Genomic DNA, 16,117 nt, shown 5'->3' with positions numbered 1-16,117 from the left:
CAATGTCTTCCTATAAGAGAAAAGTTTTAGTCTGCGGGTGGGGATAAATATGACAATTTAGGGGTTTCAAATGCTTATTTAATCGATTTTAGAGTCTACTAATAGACCTATGTAGAAAATACACATATTTTTTTTTCTCCCCGACGAAATGTGCTTTTTCTCCCGACCGGGGGGGGGGGCGGCTCTCCCCGCTGGCGCCACCCCTGTTCAGCGGTCACTGTCTAAAGTGTGATAAACCCACAGAAAAGCTGGGGGAAGCATGTCTATCTAAACCTGTACCATTAAGCTGTTTCACTCATTTAACTTCTTTAGGCCTACTTTTTAAATGCTACTCTATAGACTAATGAATATACAATACTTTCATATTTTCAGAGGGTTTTAGGGGTTTTGGCAAATCCCCGTCTGCAAAACCTTATACCATTTAAAAATTTTCACCACACTTTCCAAATTTAAAAAAAAAACCCTTCCTGCTGTTGAATTTTTTTTTTCAATAATAGACTTCGTTCTCTTTTATAACACTAGCATTTGCCTTTGTGTGATAACATCTATATTTTAAACCGCAATCTCGTAGGCTCTATGCTTTGAATTCATTCAAATTCATTTTTAGGCAAACCTTTCTGTAGTCCCAGTAAGGTTCTGGTTGGTGGGTAAAGCCTCCTAAGGAAGGAAGTCACCTGGGCTACAAAAGTGGCGGGTAAAAATAGAATCGAATGATAGTAAGGTCCACCACCGCCACAATTTTAGACGCGCAGCGTCAGAGGTATATGTATAGTCCTATATAGAACATTTTGAATCTTTGAATAGGCCTATATACTTTCAATCACTTCATTATTTTCAAAAATGCTTTATTATTTTTCATAAATGAGAAGACTGCAGTATCAACTTTTTCTGTCCTTAATCGTCATTCCGAAAGAAATAACCTTTTTTTAAATTAAAAAAAATTTTTGTTAAGATATATAGGGCCTACTTTTATTTTATTTTTTTTTTTACCTTTTACAGTAATCTCCCTCTGATTTGTCTTGACATTTTCATAATTGAGCATCATAAGGAATTATCTCCAGTTACTAAACTATTCCCAGAGGTTCTTATTGTGGCTTTGATGTCAATCCCCGAAAATAGGGATGTATGGTCAGTGAATGTGGGGTCCATGCATGTCAAATCGACGCCCCCACCCCACTCCCACCGCACATTTGTCTAAGCCCTAGGCCTATACCTATCTGTTCTTCAAATCAAAATGACAATATTTTGTTATTTTTCATTTCAAAATTTAAAAAAATATAACAGAAAATTAATTTACTTATATTTAGTTAAATTATATCTTGATCAATAACATAAAATAGTAAGTACTGTATACTATAAAAACAATGATGTATTTATAGGATAAAATAATACTTCGAGGCTGTGCTCAGTCCTAGATCTTGTTCTCTGACAGAGCAACCTTTGACCTTTCTAGTTAGAGCGCTCTCGATGGTCTCTTCCCTCATCGTTGTGCTGCATGTCAAGTTTGATTAATTGTCAACAAATTTACTAAAATAACAATATTTTCTGTATCCTTTTTAAATTGAATTGTTTCTATATTAGTAATTGTAAAGATTTGCTTTATTAGGCTAGGCCTAGGAGAATTTTTCGAATTTATTTATATATTTTTTTTACCGTAAGTAGGCTAGGCCTAGGCTAGGCTAGGCTAGGGCCTAGGCTTCTTCTTTCTACTAGGCCCAGCTAGCCTAGGGCCTAGGTAGTAGTATTATTAGTAGCAAGCAAGGAGGAGGTAGAGGCCTAGCCCTAGGCCCCTACATAGGCTAATTATGATAAGTAGATCAGCCTAGGGTAGGACTTAGCTTAGGATTAGGAGGTTAGGCTAGGCTAGCCCAGTTGTCAGGACAGGCTTCTCTCATCATCATAGTTATATATAGGAGGCCTAGCTAGGCTAGCCTAGAGGACTCGCTCAGACCATACTGAACTGTCTTTTTTTGGTTAATTTTTTATTGCGTTACACCGTTGATGATACATCAAAAACAAACTCAAGTTTGCATGGTGAATCGATAGGAAAGTAGGTGCTTAACTGCTACATTATAATAAGAGACTAGGTTAAAAAGGCCTAATTTTCAACAATATCTCTGTGGAAATCGGTTCTTATTTTCCGAATTGAGCAGACGTAATTCTAGACCTAATTTTTGTTCACACATAGGTCCTAAATCAGATTTATGATTATTTAATTTAAAGACCAGTGTAACAATAGCCACTGCAAAAAGTGTGATCCCTTTCCCTAACAATATACTATTTAATATACATGACTGAATTTGATATTTTTTTTTCCTTAAAACTAACACCAGATTGGGAAGAGAAACATTTTAACTAGGGCCTAGCCTAAAGAGAATATTTTTTTGTACTTTGACTATAATTTTATGAGGTTTGGAGAGCAGCTCCATTAACCTCCAGAAAAAAGAAATTGTAAATAATGGCTGAGCAAGGAATGACATCAAACATTAATGTTGCAAATACAAAAGGAACAGACGAACTGGAACGACAAAGAAGGAAGGTATTCCCACGGAACGAAGTACTGAATCTAATAAGAGTATGGGGCATGGACGAATTCCAAGAGAGGTTTGATACAAAATTTTGTCATCATACGATTTGGGAAGAAATAGCGGAGAAAATGAAGCAACTGGGTTTCAATCGGACTGCAGCCGATTATAAAAGTAAAATGGCGAATATCAAAACGATTTACTTCAAGCACAAAAAAGCATTAAAGAGTGAAAATCCACCGATGACTGACAGAAATGCTAGGGAATATTTTCCTGAGGTTGAAGCGGTCTTAAAGGCCCATCCGCCGACACGGACTGCTAATGTTTTGGACTCAATGTCAAGTTTTTGTTCTCCTGAAGACTTAGTGGATGAAAGCTTCAGTGATGCTGCAGAAATTATCTTTAAAAGGTGTAATGAAGACCATAGAAATTCTCTTAATTTCTATTTGTGTTAATTGTTTTTTTTAAGTGGATAGGTGGAAGGTGGATATGTAAATGTTAAATTTTGTTTACCTAACATGTATATTGATAGCTTCGTCGACTTTGTTTAATTTGAAAATGCATTTGCTTAATTTATTGTAAAGCATTTCTTATGTCTGTACATCAGATATTGTAATTATGTACTTTGTAAATTTAAGTAAAAGAAGAGCGAAGCTTTGAAATACACTTTGGGTAATAATGTGTAAGTTAACTTTTACATTGTCTGCCCTATCAACAAAGTCTTATTGGGTGTGGCTTAGAAGTGGAGCTCTTTTTAATGGCCACATTACCTTCCATCTGCAAATATGATTTTTCGGAGTGTCACCGACAGCGCAACTACAATTGTTTTTATGACATTAACATTGTAATACAAAAGAAACAGCAAGCAATTAGCTGGCAGTTTGGCAAAAATCAGTATACATGATACAGTAATTGCAACTAATATGATGCCCTCTAGATTTTCATGACAAGTTTAGACTGCCAGTAGCGTAACTAACAAAGGTACAGGCGGTTCAGTGAACCAGGGCCCCGAAGTCATGGGCCCTGTCCCCATAAAGAAATAAAATAAAATAAGTAAAACAATACATATGACTAGATTGTAAATAGACGTATATAATATTGTTTGATGATTACAATTTTATAAATGGGTTCGGGCAGGGATGATATTAGTCTACTTCAACTTTAATACTCGTCAAAGACTGTGCAGCATCAAGACGAGCGTGGTCTGGATTACTTTTTTGTAAAAGATTAGTAATTTCAAATTATGATATTCTTGAAACAGGTCCCCTCAGAGCCTATGTATGCCGCTGCAAACTGCATCTGAGCTCAAGTTATATTAATTTCTAATTTTTTTTATTACTTTTCAGTGAAATAGTTGAGAATGGTTCACCAAATAGCTACCCAAGTGCTTCTGCTGAGGGGGCCTCCAACAGTAATGGCATTGAAATTATCCCTGGAGATACTTGCGTCAACTCACCAGAGATCCAAAAACCCTCTGACGTACAAGAAGGAAACAAGAGGAAATCTTGCAACCCAAGGAAAAGAAAATTGATAGATTTTGATGAAACAGATGCCCAAAAAGAAAAACTAACTCAGCTCTTTGAGACAATGGTGGATTTGGAGAGGCAGAGCGTTGCATTGGAAAAACAACGAATCGATTCTGAACGTCAGTTTTTTCATGGAATGCTGACGATGATGTCACAGATTGTTGGTCAAATGACCCATCAGAACTCAGTTGGCATGTTATGATGATGAAATTTATAGAATTGATCATTTACTTAAAGCATGCACATGTACCGTATATTCTTGCTTATAAGGCAATCCACGTATAAGACAACAACCGAGTTTTTGGACAATTTCTTGTATGTCAGACGTATAAGATGACTCTCTTTCACAGTCAGAATTCCTACTATTTGCTCTTTATGGTCTTGATAAACGGCATCTAGCTGGCTCAAAACGAAACCAAATATAGGGCTAATTTTTGAAATAATACCAATTTATGGGCTTTTACATGTTATTTACCCACATTTGAATTCATTCATACTAACAGTTATGGGCTTCGTTTCTGTAGTAAATTTGCGTGTTATGGATGATCCACACATAAGACGAACATGGTTTAAAAGTCCAAAAAATTGTATGTGTTGCGCAAGTAAGACGATCCCTCTGTTTTCAATCGTAATTTGTAATCGCCTTGTCTTATACGCGAGAATATATGGACACAGATAGAAAAATATCAAAAAATACCTATAGAAAAATCTGAGTTGATTACCAGTACGATAACTATATGATTCATTGTTCTAGCACCCTGACTTAAAAATCAAATTCAACCAATTTTCATTTTTTTCTGTAGACCTACTGTAGGCCTGCTTCATGGTTCACTGCTAGGGAATCTTCATAAATAGAGTATTTTTGGGGTTTTTTGGTAGAAAATATGGCTTTGATTTTGAGTCGGTCAGGCCAAGACAACACAGTGGTTTTTTTTGGTAAAACAACAACAATAATAATAATAATTTAATAATAAAGTAATAAAATATAAAATACTGTATTCAAGATAAATGCCAGTTATGATTGATGGAGTGTGCCGAGCCTGTAGCTCTCATCAATGGTGTACAATAATTGTTTTTATTTAATATAAGGTATATAAAAAAAATTTTTTAATTATTATTTTTAGTTTTTTAATTTTTAATAACATCTCATACAACTCTAACTGGAGAGGGATATAACGCATTTCTATGATGTCATACAGCATTTCTGTGCTTTTTTTGAGATACAAAATTATTTTAGCTTACAAAAATGGATGAAAATAAGTTGAGTAAGTTCTTGAGACATTGTTTCAATCGGTATACAAACTCCAGCCTCCTGAATACCATTCATTTGTTTCATATAGAGAGAGGAGCATAGCTCAGTCGGCTAAACTGGTTTTAATCACTGAACCTAGGAGATCCTTTGTTGCCCGGTTTAATTACATTTGCTTCTTTCCTTCTGTTTCAGCTAACAGGCTGAAATACAAGTACTGTGTAAACATGTGCACCTTCTTTTTAAATGAGACATTTTAACCGTTGGTCCCGTGAGCTCATGTCCATATTAAAGAACACAGTACACTCTTCGGAAAAGAGTAGGAGATTGTCACCTGGTGTACTGCCCAATCACCACCAGAAGAACCCCACTAAAAGTTAGTCTTCTGGGTTATCCTTGGTGTTTACACCGAATAAATTCAATCTAATCCATAATTAAAAATTATTCCTGTTTTATGAGCTTGAACATAATAATTTACCAGACAATTTATGTTGATATTTGCTTTTCTACATTTTGCTTTCATTAGTGATTAGAGGCTTTTTATATAAGGTGCTATATAAATTATTATTTTTAATATATTGCACTCTACAAAATTTATGCAAATACTTTGAAAATGCTATGTCCATAATTGGACAAACCAAGAGAATAGGGCAGCAGGTCTCAAACTACGGGGCACGACCCAAACTCACAAGTCTCAAGGATTGTATTTAAAATTGCATTTTATATCCTGCTAAAATTTGCTGTGGTATTAAGCGAATTAATGGAATCATATAAACATTTTACTTCCAATTTTTTTTAGCAGTTAATGACCCATTTTGAGTTTTTTTAACGTCTTGGGAAGTGGTTTGTAGCAAGTTGCCTGGATGTTTTTTTGTTTTTTTTTGGGTCGTCGGTCAAAAAGAATGAGAACTGCTGTAACTTTTACTGGGAATTTTTAAGTTTTAAAAGTTTAATATGTGGTTATTTATTTATTGAATTGTCCTGTTTTTTTTTTTATTGACCAATTCTTGTGTTTTAAAATGTATATAGCTTGGTCTCTGGGGAGGATATATATATATATGTATATATATGTGCTCGATGAATATATATGGGGTACTACTGCAGCTCGCAATATATATTGCAATATTATATATATATATATATATATATATATGCTGTATATATATACATATATACAGTACAATATATATATAAAACTATATATATAGAGAGAGAGAGAGCGCATGATGTAATCCATGTGTGTTCCTTAGATACATAACTCAATGAAAAAGACGATGTCAACGACTTGGTAGACTTAGATTACAGATTTTATTCAAACATGAATATTTCAAACCCGTCCTCGGGTCTACTTCAGCATGTGTGAAGAAGACGCGAGGATGGGTTGAAATATTCAACCCATCCTCGCAGTACCCCATACATAATCATCGAGCTCCTTACTAGCGAATCCTATAAACAGTGGGCATTAATAGTTCCCCATACATAATCATAGTGCTCCTTACTAGCGAACCTTATAAACAATGGGCATTATAATAGTGCACCTTATAACTACCTGTTGGACCCCACAAAAATCCTTGCTTTAAATTTCATTTGACATAGATATTGTGAAAATGTTTAGCTTCAAACTCAAGACGTTTGGATTCATGTTTGGTTGCTATTTTAAACTAAGAGGTTTTCCATTATTAAAGACAATTTTCTGAAGGTTTTGTATGAATTGTTGAAATAACAATCTCCATTTTTATTATTTATTTTTAATTTGTTATGTACTTTATTTTAGTATTATAATTCATTGTATTATATTCGTATGTTTTATCTGTGTTCATTATGTTTTAAGAAGTTAGATTTTACTTAGTTTTAATATAGAAAAACCAGGAGTATTGTTTAGTAATGTTTTGTTAAATAAAAACTGACATAAAATATTACAAATTAATACTGTATCCTCAAATATTAAATAGCTCTTTTGAAAGAGCATCAGACATTCTTTACACGCCAGGTTTCGTTGACCTTTGAACTAGCATGTTGGGTATTTATACTGTAATAATACAGTAATATTCGTGGTCTAGTTATGGCATCGCTATTTAAGTCCCTGTGGAGGTTGATTTGTTTAATTTTTTTTTATTAATTCATTACCGTGTATTATAATTATATACTGGACAGGTAATGAATAAAGTTCTGGAAATAATGAATACTTTGGAGCATAGTAGTGTATTTTACAAAGAAGCCTACTTTTCGGAAGCACATGAACAGCTCTTCAGCAGCAATTCATCAATATTCAATGTAGATACAGTATTTCTAGTTCATTTATAAACAAAAATACAAAAACCTCTGTTTAGTTTGAAATAGGATGTGTATTTAGCCTACACAGCATCGTATTTTTCTTTTGATCAGTTGCGCCAGCAAGACAGTTGTAGAGATGGTGGATTCTCCGTTGTTGGACAGGCCAAAGCCCCATCTCCTGTCAAGACCAAAACAAAGAAAAAAAATCCTCTTATGAATTCTTTGCTCATAGTATGCACTAAAAACACTCAGAGCTTAATGCGTGGTTTTTCCTTAATAGGGCCTACTGGTTTCGCTGTCTTATTATGGCAGTCGTCTTTTGTTATAGTCCCAAAGAAAATACAATATAAACCCCTATAGGCCTATATAGTATTATGGGATACCTTCGGAACCAAAAATAATTTGAGTGTTCCCTGATTAGGGGCAGTGGATTTGCGGTGCCAGCGGGGGGGGGGGTGGTGGCGTATCAGGGATGGCAATCCCCTCTCTCCTCCGCTGTAATGAATATATTATAAAGATGGGTGGTGGCGTATCAGGGATGGCAATCCCCTCTCTCCTCCGCCTGGAATCCCCGTCGTCCGACAGCACAACAGATCGTCTGACCAAAAATATTAGTTTGCCTAACCAAATAACGTAACTTTTATTGCCAAACACTATTGTGGTCTAAAAGCAGTGACAATTTTGGGCTATACAACTCTCTCCCTATTAACTCAACCAGGGATTTTTATTCCGGGACCCTGATCGAGGTTCTAATCCCACTGGTTGTTCGGAACCCATGTCGGACCCCTGTCGGCAAATTCCTGGAGTTTTTGAAAAGTGTTTATATCATTTTTATGGGTATGCCTAAACTTTTTTAGATTACACAAATAGGCTACACAAAAGTTGATAAATTTAATATTATCCCAAAATGAGCAATTTCAAAAATAAATTTATGATTTTTTTTTTCATATTTTACATGAGACAATATATCTTTAAGGAAGTTCGTTGATACGTTTGCATCATTTGTTCCTACAAATTGAATCTTTTTTCTATATCTTTGTTTTTTAAATAACTTGTATATCATTTAGGCCTATATAGGCTATTATGTATTTCCAGCAACAGGCAAAACCAATTTAATTTTTCAGTTTTGTCGATGGCATAAGACATTTGGGAACTAAAAACTATTAGTTTTCTTTCATTCATTCATCATTTATTTCAGAATTTCAAATCCATAGAACAACAAAGAACATGCCGATCAAAAGCACGAGGAAAAGTAAATAAACACAAATTGCTGTATCCACTGTACACAAACGCATTTTCAAAAAATTAGTTGATGAATCACTGAAGCAAAAGCATAAGGGTGCCTTTTTACTGGCCCGTCGTAATAATGTCATCTCAATTGTAGTAGAACTAGAGACCCGGCTCTTCCATAATGGCCGTATGGTGTTCGCCACTCAGTGACGTGGGTGCGCGGAGGCGTAGACCTACTCCATTAAAAATCGGTACCCAGACGATTGGCCGAATATGCCTTGCAGTTGGCTGAAAGTTTGGCCGACGGAAAATTGGCCGAACGGACATTTCGCCTAAAGAATTGTTCGCCTAAAGGACGCCGTTGGCTGAAGGATTTCGTCTGAAGGATGTTTGGCCGAATGGACATTCCGTCGAGCTTATTTCGAAGAACGCGATTTCACTCAGACCATTTGGCCAATAGGACTTTAAGCCTAAATGTTCCTTCAAAATGAGTAACATAAAAGTTCAACTTTAGCAAAGAAATTAGTGCAGTTTGAAAATGTTTACTAATGATTTCGCACCGGTAAATGCTAAAAATCACAGAAAAACCTCCTGTGACTGCCAGTTTTTTTACAATGTTTAGCATTGATCCAGCGTGAAAAGGGTAAATATGAAACTAAATTTAATGCCCAAGTTCATATAATTAAAATGTAGCAAGTTAATTTTAAATTTAATTGTTATGATTTTGTGGGCCTACATCTCTAAATTTACCCATGGTTAAACGCCGACATAAAATACACGCTTTCGGTTTACAACAAACGACACGCGTCACTTTATAAATTTTTAACGTAATTTTCATCTTCTTCACATAAACCAAGGGCGAGCACTGATGATAAACAGAGCACAACTTACTGTATATGCCTACATGTTCATATATAAAAGATTATTATTTTTCTTATGTTCTTACACAGTCATGGAGAATTGTAATTTTAGTACAGGAAGATCGAGGTATATCTTCATTTACTCATGGATCCTCACCCTCACTTTCGCTCCCCCTGTATCCCCTCCCTATAGACTCCTACACGCCACTGTCGCCACTATACTTAAAAATAACAATTAATAGACCTTAATGGGGATGTCCTCTTAATAGGGATTTGCCGTAGTGTTAGAAGATATATTTCCTTTTTTGGGGTGTCCCCAAAGTGGAGTCTAATCTACTGAGGTGATACAGTAGTTCGTCCGATGAGTCTCATTCATCAGAGGGCGCTCATCTCAAATTTCATACTTCAGACCATGGACAGACAGCCTGTGTTACTGTTTATTCTGAATGTGCCAGCCTTAATTGCTGCTGAAAAAGTTGTTTTTATTTTATACTGTATCAGTCTTTGTTAATGTCATAACTCATTTTGAATATTTAATGCACCTTGTAATGAATATATTATAACCGATGACTAATACACGAGCGTTTAAGTGAGGTAAGTACATGAGTTTTGAGAGAGGCCTGGGCTAGGCGAGCGCCCCGTGTACAAACTGTCACTTGTCAGTCACTAGGCCTAGGCTAGACTTAACTGTCGGATTCTCCTGTTTAAGCTAGGCTAGGCCTAGGCCTATTATTTTAGGCTTTGGTTTGGCTCCAATTAATAATGTTTAATAAATATTTCGAAAAGAATGACATTTTGCGGTAGGCTATATTTTGCACTGACACAAACTTTTGAGATGTTCTTGCTGATGGAGTTTAATATTATAATATGTTTTCTTCAATCTTGCTCCCTACTAACTAGGGTTCTTGTGGTGCAATTTATAATCGAAGAAAGATCTTAAACAGAGATTTAGATAATGTCGCTTTCGAACTTACTTGAGAATGGGAAGGGAAGTCTTGATGATTCGGAGCTACCAGACCCTGAAAGTGAAGATACAGAAGAACGTGCTGCAGAAATGCGAGCAGCAAATGCTGCTGTTTCAGAGATCATTATCCAAGCCAAAGAGAAGAAAAAGCGTGGCCCATATGTGATTTATGACCCCGAAATTCGAGCACGTATTGGAAAACATGCCTCAGAGCATGGGATAACAAGTGCTTGCAAAAAATTTAGTTTTGAACTTGGAAAGAAATTAAATGAAAGTACGGTCAGAACTTTTAGGGAAGCCTACCAGAGGCAACTAGCGGCCTGTGAAGATGGAGATAAGGTGACTAATTTGCCTGTTGGTAACCGAGGAAGACCTCCTCTTCTTGGTAGCGAGCTAGATCAGCGAATTCAGGACTACATACGAAGGCTACAGACTAACGGCGTTGCTATTAACAGAAGGATTGTGCTGGGAGCTGCTCGTGGAATGGTGGAGCAGCATGATCCGTCAGTCATGAGGGAAAATGGGGGAAGTATTGATTTAACGGAAAAGTGGGCACAATCATTCATGGGCAGGATGAGTATCACACCAAGAAAAAGTAGGAAAAGAAAACAAGAAGGGTTAGTGTCTCTGTTGTCGTTGATTGTTAATAATGATATGTTATTACATTAATATTCATTGTTAATCAATTGCCTTTTGTTATTATTTTAATGTTACTATTATTTTTATTATTGTATGGATGTAGTTATGGTGTGCAAGCCCACCCAGCCTTGCAGTTTTCTTCCCTGTCTAAAGCTAATTTTATACTCATAGCCCTCCACCCACCCTTATTAACTCACTTTTCCCATCCTTAAAATCCACTCTTATTATTTAGAGTTTAATAATGTTATCACCCACCCACTCTTAAAATATCTATCACCCACCCTTATTTTTCTACAGCTACAACCCTGTTATTGTAAAATTATTATATTTTGTATTTATTGTGGTGCTGATGGTGATGATCTGACAATGATTATGATTTAGCAAAAAAAGTAATTTTTTTGTTCTAACTTTTTTTTCTTCTTCTATCCTGTGTGCACAAGGTTTTTCTGACCGGCATTTTGGTAACTTCCTGTGCTTAGATCTTTGTTAAACTGTGTGCAAGTAAAGACCATATATCAAAGATGTGCATGTCAAAATATGACAACATTCTGCATATTTTTAATAACTGTATTATTAATAAACTGGTAATTAAACATTTATGTTAATGCAGTTCGCATTTTCTGAAGCATTTCAAGCTAGCTACATCTATGTTACATACAAAATTACAGTAAAGTGCATGAATAATTTTCGCTCTCAATTTATAACATCTATAAACTGAAAATGCACTGACCTGACATCTGCAGTGTGAGGGTTTTTTAGCATAATGGCAAGAAATCTCAACACCCTTGCTATTACCACTGCAGCTATGCAGTAGTTAGAGTCTCACTGACGACTCTCACTAATCTTTTTATGAAGATGTTTAAAAGCCTTATGTTCTGTTTTACAAACAGACATATGAAGTCTAGTTTTTATTATTGCTGTTGTTGATGCTACGACTGCCGTTGCATATTTACTATTGGAAATACTATTTATTATTATGGCAAGGAAATACAGTAATGAAATTATAATGTGCTGATTATGTGTTATGATGTTACATTATATTCAATTCATATTTTAATTCTGCTGTTTTGTTTTGTTTTGGTGTTTTTTTTTTCAGAACAACACCCAAAAATAATTTTCAGAATAATAATTGGTCATCTGGTAACGCCAAAACACATGAAGATGCTCAGTTGTTAGATATTGATACAAACACTCCGACGAACAGTTCATCAATAAATTCAAGAACTCCAAACCGACCGACAACTACCAGAGGGTCAGCGGCCAAGGTTAGAAAAGAAGACGAAAGCACCAACATTGAAATAATCAAAGAGTCACTCCAGAACATTGTAAAATCTCAACTTCAAGCCGTAGAGGTTGACCGCCAGCGACTTGAGATTGAGAGGCGGCGGGCTGAGAATGAACATCAGTTTTTTCAGGGCATGATCTCCATGATGTCACAGGTTGTGGCGCAGATGTGCCAACAGCAATCAACACCAAATATGTTTTAAAAGACTTTGTAAATTTTGTAACAAAAAACTAGCTTCCATTAGGAAAAAAATGTACTCTACTTCTGAACGTTTAATCTTGTCAATACTCATTGAGTTTAACCTTTTATATTTAATTCATATTTCTTACAATAAAGAACTGTTTTATATTGCATCATGTATCATCCATGCTTATTCACGTAATTTAAAGCCAGGCTCCGTAGGAACAAAATTTCTTGATATGTTGACGACTGATTTTTTTAAGACACAAAAAAGGCTTTTGACGAAAACTCGGAAACGATTGATGAGTTACAACTTCTTAAATATTTAAAAACTGGGGGAAAGGAGCATAACCACCCTTTTTTCCACCTTTTCCCCCAGTTTTTAAATATTCAAAAATCTGTATCTCATTAGCCATTCATTAATTTTTCGTCAAACGCCCTTTTGTTGTACAACATATCAACAAATATTTTTCCTCCAGAGCATGGCTTTAAGGTGAATAAGTGATTCATCCACTCTAAATGACTAAGTTTTCCAAGTCAAGGTTGTCAATCTAAAATCCAAGGGAACTATAAACAAACAAGACACTGCTTGTAGGTGGTCTAACATTGCAGGGTATTATGCAATGGAATTTGGTTTTTTTTTTTCAGTTTCTTTGGTTGATGTAATAGTTATTAGAATATTATTATCATCTTCCTTTCATTCAGCTAATAGCAATAGAACCCATGTATGAAGATTTTGATCTCCACGATTATGATTCTAGAATGGATCTCTGCACAAGGTAAATTCAGCATAACAGTGTCTTAAACTTCAGAGGACAAGAGTTGAAAGCAGATGACTCTGTGTCGTGCCATTATTTAATTAATTTATAAAAAAAATAAGTATTGTCCTAGATCCCGCCACCATCTTGTCATCAAGAGCTCCCTATTATACACTTAGTGCACTTGAATATGTTTGTCGCCCTCTAGATTGTATTGCTCTAAAACATATTTTGCAGAATTGTCTAAAGATTCAGAGTATCAATATGGTTTATAAACCCTGAGCTCCAAGGGATAACTTTAATTTGCTGTTTGTAGGGAATTATAATTAATAGTCAATAAAAAATACTGTATGTACTTTTATATCATTTTGAATTTGGTATTTCCATTCTAAAGTAGAATACTGTATTTAAGTTGATTTTATTTAGCTGTACTACCAAATTTTAACATAGTAATAAAAAGTATTATTATTACTGTTATCATTAGTATTATTATTATTATTATTATCATCATCATTATCATTATTATTATTTTTTGTTATAACCTTATTTTTTTCTGGGAGTGTCTACAGTTACACCAGTCTTAAACAAATTTTGATGAATGTCGATGGCCGTATTCAACTGGTCATTCTTCGCTAAACCACAGCCACCTGTGCAGTGGTAAAATCCTACTTAACGAAGACGACCAGTCTAATAGAAATCTGCTAAATGCTCGACAAAACAAAATGGCTGCATAGTTACCGCGATACACGCTGCGTAATCAAGGCTGCTTCGGATTGTGGCAGAATGGGTTTTGCGTAAAAAATGATGTCATTCAGTTTTTGAATTCTTTTTTTGATTTCATGTGGGTATAATTTTTATTTTCTTAAATTTAATGTAAATTATATTAACGCAGATGTTGCTAAACTGGCCTTGTTTGTTTTGGACACATGGATAACATAACACACTCTGGTTTACGTTAATTATCATTGTCAGCGACGTCTATTTTACGAACCAGTCAAAATAAAAAAAATACTCGACGAAAAATCGTAGTCAATGAAATGAACCAGTCGAATAAGCCCATTGTTTTAATCCAACCCATACATTCAATAACATCCAATCACAGAATTTTAAAACTGGTGTAAATATAACCACTTCATTGTTAACATTATTATGTACAATATTGATGATTTCAAATATTCATGATTCAATTTAAATCTGCTGAATTCATTAAAAAGGTAATTTGTATGTATTCAAAAAACCAAAGTACCCTAAAACTAAAGATTGAATATATTTTAATTACACCATTTTGATATGAAATTCTATAATGATTATGAAATGAACGAAAAATTTGTTGCAAATACTTTTTAGATTTGAAAAAGAAAAAATTGTATAGCTTACATACATCCACTTAATTGTTTTTCCTTAATAATTTTATGTGAAGTGTGTGGTGTATTATTGTAAATGACCAAATAAGCACTGCTGTACTTATTATTTAATTGTTAAAGAATATCATGTGCTGTATATACCTATCTGACTTGTTATATTTTATTATTTATTCCTTTAGAAAGCAGTTAATTAGTAGCATTATAATACGAAACATCAAACCATGTTGGGTAATATGTACTCTTGAATACTGCAATGCTTATTCAAAATTTAATACAGTTGTATATAATAGGGTGGAGCTTTGCGAAAATAGATTTTTCAATTGGTGCTTATTGAGGAGCAGTGCTTATTTGAGAGACAGACTTATTTAATAATTTACGGGACGGGTGAGAATAATAATAATAATTATAGTTCCTTATTATTATAGCGCAAGTAAGTAAACTCTCAGTGCACTGTACATAAAAAACAGAAAAGGATGTCATGTAAAATTATTGAAAAACTTGATGAAAAAAGAAGGTCTTTAGCTTGGACTTGAAAGAGTAAAAATACAACCTTCAGGCCACATAGCAGGGGTGGATCCAGAATTCCAGCCCTCCTTGTTAAATCAGAAATTCACTTTGGCCCTCCAACCTATTTTATGCCTGCCCCTGATTTACGGTAGTACACTCATTTATGTTTAGGTAATACAGTACAGTTAATTTCTTATTGTGTGATATTTATTTTTGCCTTGTATTGTAACAAAGTTTAAAGTGAATTTGCAGTACTGTAATGTATTATTAATTAAAACACTACACTACTGCAATTAGTACTAGGTATACTGTAGTGCTTTATATACTTGTGTAGTTTATTTTCATTGTTAAACTTGGTTTGAATTTTCTTCATTTGAATGCAGGTATCCATCCTCAATCCAGAATCAGCTATCATCTCAAGCCAAAGGGTTTGGGGGTTTGAAAGAACCCCCATATTCCTGAAGTTCCCTTTCCTCACCAAATAACAAACATATGCCATAGTTCCTGGTATAAGCCAAGCCCACCCCCTCCCCCTTGAACACAAAAGTGGGCCAGTTTTTCGGGGTGGGCTTATACCCTGGGTATCCTTTTTTTTAATCAAATCAAATAATTTCTCAACACTCTATGTACCAAATTCAAAGTCAAAATTTGAAATTTTTTCTGAAAATATTTTCAAGAGCCAGCTTTTGCTCGAGGAAAGACTGCCATATAAAATTGGGCATAAAATAGGGGTTGGCATATACCTGAGGAATTACA

At 34.8% G+C, this 16,117-nt stretch overlaps 2 protein-coding genes across 3 annotated transcripts in view; both read left to right on the top strand.

Moving 5' to 3' along the window:
* The window catches only part of LOC117103186, a 9,934-nt gene extending 2,451 nt beyond the window's left edge, over window positions 1–7,483 (top strand). The window contains exons 1-3 of one of the 2 annotated variants that reach the window (XM_033243707.1): window positions 1,418–1,547; window positions 2,334–2,934; window positions 3,872–7,483. In XM_033243707.1, the coding sequence (XP_033099598.1) occupies window positions 2,459–2,934; window positions 3,872–4,253 (858 nt within the window). In that variant the 5' untranslated portion in view covers window positions 1,418–1,547; window positions 2,334–2,458 and the 3' untranslated portion in view covers window positions 4,254–7,483. Of the gene's footprint in view, window positions 1–1,417; window positions 1,548–2,333; window positions 2,935–3,871 lie in introns of those variants that run through there. The other variant, XM_033243708.1, reaches the window with a different exon arrangement.
* Window positions 7,484–10,060: 2,577 nt separating this feature from the next.
* LOC117103185 lies at window positions 10,061–14,770 on the top strand. The gene is made up of 3 exons (XM_033243706.1): window positions 10,061–10,258; window positions 10,565–11,245; window positions 12,364–14,770. Exons 2-3 carry the CDS (start codon window positions 10,620–10,622, stop codon window positions 12,752–12,754), a joined length of 1,017 nt encoding a protein of 338 aa, XP_033099597.1. The 5' UTR covers window positions 10,061–10,258; window positions 10,565–10,619; the 3' UTR covers window positions 12,755–14,770.
* The last annotated feature ends 1,347 nt before the right edge of the window (window positions 14,771–16,117 follow it).

This window comes from Anneissia japonica, unplaced genomic scaffold (genome assembly GCF_011630105.1).
Source record: "Anneissia japonica isolate Jap-2015-1 unplaced genomic scaffold, ASM1163010v1 scaffold2652_len1590060_cov184, whole genome shotgun sequence".
NCBI classification, from domain to species: Eukaryota; Metazoa; Echinodermata; class Crinoidea; order Comatulida; family Comatulidae; genus Anneissia; species Anneissia japonica.
The sequence above is the reverse complement of the archived record's forward strand: the minus strand, read 5'-3'. Positions and strand labels throughout refer to the sequence as shown.